Here is an 8,723-nt window from a genome sequence, read left to right as displayed (position 1 = left end):
TCCCCAAGTCAGTAAGGATCTTATTGCAGTCACTAAGCCTATTTGCCCTAGCTGCCCCCCAACACAACTCCTCAAATAGCTTGCTTCATTTGTACTATTTCTTGAAGTTTTTGTACATGTGCCTGAAGCAAAATCAATGAGCTGCTCTTGGAAAGATTAGAGGAAGCACTTACTTAAGTCCTTTCTATATATCTGACATGAAAGTGAGGTTTTGTTCATGGTCTGACAAGTATTCATGCATAATACCCAAGAATGTTCCCCATGTCTCTTAATTCTCTCCTCTGCATATGAACACTGCCATTGGGAATAGACTATTGTTTCCATCTAAAGCTACCATGCTACACACCACCATATTTGCCTTTTAGAAAGCAACCATCAAGTCCTATTATTAGTCTGCATCCCTCCACAAACCCTCTAATACTAGCTAAAAAGGCAATGCACACATGATTTAATTGAAGAGTTCCATCCTTTCTTGAGCATCTAGCCACAGAACTCGAATTTCTTCTTAACACTTGGACACACATTTCTGGAGCTTTTGCATAACTCTCCTCGTAGTTACCATTTACCAGTTCCATAACTTTTTTTTTAGCATGCCAAGTCGTGTAATAGGAAATCTTCACACCAAATTTGTTCCACACATCTGCTTTGATCATCCGAGCTTTATAAGTCTTATGATGTGTTCTCACTGTATCCAACATCTTCTCAGCAACCCATATAGCATAAGCCAACCTGTTCTTAAACTTGCTATCACCTCTACACTTCCCACTATGCTGCCCTTCGTACTTATTACACCTAGTAGTAAATCCATCATTCTTCTTTGATTTGATTACCCTAGCATAGAACAACCATATACATTCATTTCCCCTACATTTAACTCTAATTTTGTTTCCATCATTCTTCGACCCCTTGTAAACAAACCTATTTGCAATGGCATATGACCTCAAATAGGCCCTACAAGATTTCAATGTAGACCATTCCATGCCTACATATGGCTCTTCAACTTCCATTTGTGTAGGTACTAGTTCACCCTCTGTTTCATCAACTAATTCCTGAGTTTATTCAACAAAATCTTCATAAACTAATTCATATCCCTCAGATCCTTCACTTTCAGAATCTTCAGACTTATAAACTTTTTCAGGTTCAATGATATCAATATTGACATTATATGGGTTTAACTCATCAAATTCTTCTACAACCACAGTTGGAACTTCATCTTCTACCAAATCTGGAATTAGATCCAATTCCTCTTTTGACAAATCATTTTTCTCATAATTAACAATTATCTTCCTCTTCTTTACAGCATTACTCTTCTTTTCCCTCTTAATCGGTGGAGTACAAAATACACCAGGTTGTTCATCCATCCTAACAATAGCCTTAAAAGTAATAAAAACATTTACATACCCAGTATCATCGATATCTGCTTCTCTCATCATCATCAAACAATCCCTATCATTTGCCAAAAGGGACCATGACTCCCCTTGTAAGAAAAATAGGATCATCCACCATGTTAATGGTATATCCATAAGGATTTGGAAGTGACTGCAGAAAATTATCAAAGAAAATATACTCAGTACTAATATTTTCAAGTAGAAAACTTCTACCTCCTATGTAATCTGATTCAATCCAAACACCAACAACCTTAGGACTCACACTCCAATTGCCACTATAATGCACCCTAATATTTCTGTCTTGTAGTGTATCGTAATCCAGTTTGAATTTCTCATTGCAAAAATAAATGTTAACATATTATTAATGGTTTTATAATAATAATTACATAAGCTGCTATAAAAAAGTGCTAAAAAAGTCAAAGTCAACGGTCAAAGTCAAAAGTCAAAGCCCTCAACTCAGAAGTCCAAAGATGGAGGCCCTTCTCTCAAAATTTGGCATTCTCAAAAAGCTACCTTGGTCAAGAAGAAAGCATAAAGCAAAAGTGAAGTGTGAAGTGTCTCAAAAGTAATTGAAGAGGGCAAATCAGTAAAAGGCAAAAGTAGGGGTATATAATCCAAAAGTTAGGGAGAGAGAATGCACCTAGACTTTAACTAGTGTCATTAGGATTTATTTTTCTTGTTTTTGAATTCAAGTCTTTTACTTAATTGTTCTTCATTTCTTTCATTTCAATCTTGTTCTTGTTTTTACATCTTCAATCAATCAATCAATCTTATTTCTTTGTGTTAGTTCTTCAATCAATCAATCTCATTTATTTGTTTCCAAGTTATATTTCTTTCAATCATTCAACAACTTTAACTTTGCTTTCAATGTTCTTCATAACTTAGATAAAAACACAAGTCCTAAAGATAAGAACTTTACCTTCCTATCTTCGATCAAACTCCTATCATTCAAGCCCAAACAATCTAGGATGGACCTCACTTCTTACACTCTTTTGAAGACTCATCAATATACATGATATTGACAGATTTACGTAAACTAATTATCTATGTGTAAACACAAATAATCAATCCCATAAATAAGTGCTTAGATCAGTATTCCTACTCTCAATTCATTATGCAATATATAAAGAGTACGAATTCGTTCCACTCTTAATCTATCAAGACTAAACGAATTCAATTAATCAAACACAAAGAAACAATAGTGAGAACAATGAGAGTAGTGTTATGATTTATTTAAACTAAAACTAATTATAAATTATTTAAACTAACAATGCAATAAACTAATTATAAATTAAACTAATTTAAACTAAGCAATTAAAAAGTGAATTTAATGAATTGGAAGAACATAGAGGAAGAATTAATCCATCTATGTGAAGCTATGATTATTCTAACTAGTTTCTCATGTTTTAATCTTAACCTTTATTAATCTACATAAGGTAAAACAACAAAAGCCACAATTTATTATTGATCCCTAACCAATCCTAGCAATCTCTATACTAAGATATGATTACCATAAGAGAAATTCTCCTCCACAAATCTCTTTGTGGAGTTTCATTTCTCTACCTCAACTTCTATAATCTCTATCTCTAGACAACTATAAAACTTGAACTTGAAGCACATAAGACAATAAGAAAACTAAAGAAGAACAATCACAACCCTCACATAGTCTTCATAAAACTCCTCTAATGGAGTTTTTAGCCTAGTTTCATTGGGTTCATTAACAATAAACAATAATAAGACGACATAATTAAATTAAATTAAACTTGATTAAAATAACTTGAATTCAAATTTGAAGATTGAAATATAAACTAAGTATTTTATTCTAAGATTCAAAACTTTTTCTAACAACTAATAGAATTAAAACTAACTATTTGATCTAGACTAAGTAAAGCTAAGCAAAAACTAACTATAGGATTATTGACTAACTAAAAACTAAGTATATAAAAAAAACTTTTTGATCTAGATCTAGCTATCCTTCAGAGTTAAGTCTTTGTTTGTTAAATGGAGGAGACCAGATCCACAAAATCGTGCATGGGCTGAGGAGCCTATTTTGGGCCGAAAAATCGAGCCCAAAATCTCAGTACTTCAGTCCACAAAGGGCTTTTCAGCTAGATTTGACTTCAACATCCTTTTCATCCACTTCTACTCCTCTGATTGGGTCAAGGTGGGGATCATTGGAAAGCTCTTTCCAAGCCGGTCGTTTTGACATAAGGTAGTCTCAATTCCGAGGTCTGAGTCCAAAGATACAACCTTTGGAAGTTCTGCTGACTTTTGTGTGTTGTTTCTGCCCGCATTGACTTTTGACTTTTCAGCTTTGACCGGGCTTTAAAAAGGCTTTTTCTCCTTGAATCTTGGCCTTTTATCATAGAACTTTTTAGCAACTAACCCTTGCTACTTTATCTCACAAAAGGGGCGCATTTTTTGCACATATTTGACTCCAATGCCTGAAATACATAAGAACACGATAACAGTACTAACTCTTACTTATTAATGACATAATTGGTCAAAAGTGATATTGTTAAAGGGGTTTAAACTACAGTTTTGGGCTCTTATCAATACACAAACTTCAAGAGCTGATTAGGAGGCAGTTAAAAGCCTTCTCTGAAGCATAGTCGAGCGTCACTGGCTCTCGTCTTCTTTTCAATTGTTGACATGGTCTGTCATAAATGGTGAGTCTGTCAAAAAAAATTTAATTCCTAGTTAAAAAAAAAAGGGCTGGGAAAGGAATGGCAAGAACTAAAGGACCTGGCAACTTTAGTAGCACAAGATCTTTGGTCGAATTTGTTTGAACTATGCTTTGAGCCAAAACTATCGCAACACATACATATTCCTCTTAAGTGTGGAGAACAGTTACATAGGCTTCTTTGGGATGATCAATGTGGCTGCTTAGTTTTGTTAAGTCATAAGTAATTTTCCCATCACCTGCAATATTTCAAAGAAAAGGAAAACTTAAACCACTGCACGTTAGACATATTCACAAATACAAATCAGAAGTTTTCTGTCAGTAATTAAAGAGTCCCTTATTTTAGTCTAACCAGAATTTTTACCTGATAAAAGTGGAAAATACAAGCTAGCCTAATTACTTTGCATGTGGCATCTTAGTTGAATGACCCTATAGTTATGAGCAAGTGGACACTAGAATTCTTGGAGGTAGAGGTAGATAACGAGACACAAAACCACTCGCTAATAAAAATTGGAATTAGGAGCCACAACAAAGATGACAAGAATGGAAGTAATCAACGAGTTGGGTAAATTCCACAATTTGGATTTTCTACTCAACGTATCAGTTCCAAGAACAAACTTTTAACTAACAACTTTCTTCTAAGGGTTCCACATAACTTAACTCCCTTTAATCCAAACATCACCGTTACACATGTAGTCAAGAAGGTAAAACTTGGACTGTAATAATTGTTTTCAATGGCCTGAGAAGAGCTACCTATGTGAGACTACTATAAGTAAAGAACAAGCTTTATACTACTCTCTTTAACAAACTAACTCTGCAAAAATAAAACTAACAAACTAACTCTGCAAAATTAAAACTAATAAACTAACTCTGTCAGACTTTATTTTTCTTATCTTCGCAGAAAATAGATGAGGAAACTAACGAAAGCAGAAAAAGCAACAAGACATGTTCACATGTGCACATGACAGCAAAAGACATGTTCACATGTTTTCAACACAATAAACAATGCAACATAAACAAAGCAACATCTCTTTGTTTAATGAACAAAAACAAAACAACAAGACAAGTTCACATGGTTGCTGGAGGGTTGAAAGCTTGTCTTGTAGAATTCTTCTTTGTTGCTTGAACTGGTTCAGTTGTAGATTCAATTTGAACTTCACTTTAAACTTCCTCAACTGGTGTAGTAGAATTTAGTCCACCTTCAACTTGACTAGTCTTCCTGGGTAGTGATTTCTTCCTTGGTGCAGTACTACTTTCAGGTCCTTCACTAGCCACTACTGCTGCCTAAGCTTCTTCTTGTTCCTTCTTACTTAAGCCCTTGCAAGTCCTTACATTGTGGCTTGTAGACTGACATTTGCTGCATCTTCTTATGGCTTTTGGGTTTGCAGAGGTTTGTCCCTCCATTGTTTTTGTTCTCTCATCTGCAACCTTTCTTCTATTTTTATTTGGTCTTCCTGCCGGTCTGTCCAATGGTGGTGGTAGAACTTCAGTGATTGGTTGTTACATGTTATTGATTTTAGTTTAGTTACACACGTGTTTCAAGTGTAAAATTGAATTTAAAAACAATAAATAAGTACCTGACCCCAGTCTTTGTCATTGGGTATAGGTAAGACAGGCCTACTATATGTTCTCATGTATGCCTTCACTGTTAAGTATTCACCACAGTAGCTGGCAAGTTCAAAAACTCCATTAGTAAGACAGTGGAAGACCAAAAGAAAAATTGAAGTGAGAATGAAAATGTAAGTTACCTGGCATTGTGCAATCTCATCTGATTAATGACACAAGTAGCATGTATACAAGGTATGCCATTAATATGACATACATTACACTCACACTCTTGCCTATCTAGGTTAACCAATCATCGGCTACCATGTGAACTAAACACTGTAAACTGTGTATCTGTTGCAGATCTGTAAGTGTAGTGTTGTATGTATTTTTCTTGTTTTGCATGTATTGCATTCACCCTAGGAACAACATCATTAATGTCCAATTCCATTGCCTTATCTCTTATTTTCCTCATAAGAGTCATCAACATCAAATCCAATTCCTCCACAAATGTGCACCCTGGCTTGTCCCTTAGATCCATTATCCAATTGTTAAAACACTCACTCCAATTGTTAGTCACATGATCTGATTTTGCATGACTCCAAAAATGTGATCAACACCATATTGTAACATCTCTCTTCTTCAACCAATCAACTGCATTCTTATCTTGCTTCTCCAAGTCAGCAAGGATCTTATTGCAGTCATTAAGCCTATATGCTCTAGCTGCCCCCAAACACAACTCCTCAAATAGCTTGCTTCCCTTGTACTCTTTCTTGAAGTTTTTGTACAAGTGCTTGAAGCAAAATCGATGAGCTGCTCTTGGAAAGATTAGAGGAAGCACTTACTTTAGTCCTTTCTGCATATCTGACGTGAAAGTGAGGTTCTGTTCATGGTCTGACAAGTATTCATGAATAATACCCAAGAATGTTCCCCATGTCTCTTTATTCTCTCCTTTGCATATGAACACTGCCATTGGGAATAGACCATTGTTTCCATCTAAAGCTACCATGCTCAAACACACACCACCATATTTGCCTTTTAGAAAGCAACCATCAAGTCCTATTATTCATCTGCATCCCTCCACAAACCCTCTAATACTAGCTGAAAAGGCAATGCACACATGATTTAATTGAATAGTTCCATCATTTCTTGAGCATCTAGCCATAGAACTCGAATTTCTTCTCAACACTTGGACACACATTTCTGGAGCTTTTGCATAACTATCCTCGTAGTTACCATTTATCAGTTCCATAAATGTTTTTTTAGCATGCCAAGCCGTGTAGTAGAAAATCTTCACACCAAATTTGCTCCACACATCTGCTTTGATCATCCGAGCTTATAAAGCTTATGATGTGTTCTCACTGTATCCAACATCTTCTCAGCAACCCATATAGCATCAGCCAACCTATTCTTAAACTTGCTATCACCTCTACTCTTCCCACTATGCTGCCCTTCATACTTATTACACCTAGTAGTAAATCCATCACTCTTCCTTGATTTGATTACCCTAACATAAAACAACCATGTACATTCATTTCCCCTACATTTAACTCTAATTTTGTTTCCCTCATTCTTCGACCCCTTGTAAACAAACCTATTTGCAATGGCATATGACCTCAAATAGGTCCTACAAGATTTCAATGTAGACCATTCCATGCCTACAAATGGCTCTTCAACTTCCATCTGTGTAAGTACTAGTTCACCCTCTGTTTCATCAACTAATTCATGAGTTTATTAAACAAAATCTTCATAAACTGGTTCATATCCCTTTGATCCTTCACTTTCAGACTCTTCAAACCTATAAACTTCTTCATGATCAATGTGATCATTATAGACATTATATGGGTTCAACTCATCAAATTCTTCTACAACCACAGTTGGAACTTCATCTTCCTCCAAATCTGGAATTATATCCAATTCCTCTTCTGACAAATCATTTTTCTCATAATTAATAGTTCTCTTCCTCTTCTTTACATCATCACTCTTCTTTACATCATCACTCTTCTTTTCCCTCTTAATCGGTGGAGTACAGAATACACTAGGTTGTTATTCCACCCTAACAATAGCCTCAAAAGTAATAAAGACATTTACATACCCACTATCATCAATATCTGCTTCTCTTGCCATCATCAAACAATCCCTATCATTTGCCAAAGGGACCATAACTCCCCTTATAAGAAAAATAGGATCATCCACCATGTTAATGGTATATCCATAAGGATTTAGAAGTGACTGCAGAAAATTATCAAAGAAAATGTACTCAATACTCACTTATGGTTTTAACTACTGGTGAAAATGGTTCAATGAATCTTGATTTGGGCTTTTCAAATGCTGACCTGGCGAGAGAATAATGGTGAGTTAGAGTTGATTCTGGGTGTTTGGGTGGGCGGTTTGGACTTGGGCTGAATTTTGATATTTCAGCTGATGAAGGACAAAATTTGGAGGGTGGTGTATCTCATATAAAACAAAGTAATCGAACAGAGTACTGTCAAGTTCCTCTACCACAATATAGCATAAGAACTTTTGCTCTTAATACTGAACTAAGAAAAAACCTACTTAACAGTCAACATGCCTCTAACTCCACTGCAACTGATTGCCTCTGGAAGAGACTACACGTATATCACAGTGCTAAATGGTCTTTCACTGAACCCGCTCCAACTACATTATTATAGAGGGAGAACTGAAATACCATCAAACAATCCAAGAGGACAGACAGATGAATTAACGTCTGGCTGAGCGAATATTGATCAGCCTTGCCGAGGATACAATAAATTGTGTCATAAGGAGGTCTGACTTAAAAGGTCTCATGGATAGAGTGTTCAAAGAAAATAAATTTTGTCGATTCACTTTGTATTTCTAATTCAAAAATAGTACAGAAATCCTCTCTGCCACGTGCACTTCCCTCTTACATTTTGTCTTTTTCCTCTTTTACCTTTGCCCTTCCAAATTTTGCATACCTACACTCTTTGCCGTTACATCTTCCTTAGCCCACTTTAAGCCATCGGATATGTGTGTCGTATTTAGAATGATTGAATGATTGACGAAGGTCACTAGTATCTACCAGACTACCACCCATTGCAATTTAGGAATCGAGCAGATAAGTGTAG

At 35.6% G+C, this 8,723-nt stretch overlaps 1 protein-coding gene across 1 annotated transcript; it reads right to left on the bottom strand.

The window, feature by feature from the left end:
- Nucleotides 1-338: 338 nt before the first annotated feature.
- On the bottom strand, nucleotides 339-1,007 carry LOC147487749 (uncharacterized). Its single transcript, XM_086574125.1, has one exon. It carries the CDS (start codon nucleotides 1,005-1,007, stop codon nucleotides 339-341), a length of 669 nt encoding a protein of 222 aa, XP_086430251.1.
- Nucleotides 1,008-8,723: the final 7,716 nt, after the last annotated feature.

Source organism: Coptis chinensis, chromosome 7 (genome assembly GCF_015680905.1).
Source record: "Coptis chinensis isolate HL-2020 chromosome 7, ASM1568090v1, whole genome shotgun sequence".
NCBI classification, from domain to species: Eukaryota; Viridiplantae; Streptophyta; class Magnoliopsida; order Ranunculales; family Ranunculaceae; genus Coptis; species Coptis chinensis.
The sequence above is the reverse complement of the archived record's forward strand: the minus strand, read 5'-3'. Positions and strand labels throughout refer to the sequence as shown.

What these genes read in the sequence shown, in the direction of transcription:
- LOC147487749 (XM_086574125.1), bottom strand. Translation starts at nt 1,007, where the DNA reads ATGGAAGTTGAAGAGCCATATGTAGGCATGGAATGGTCTACATTGAAA.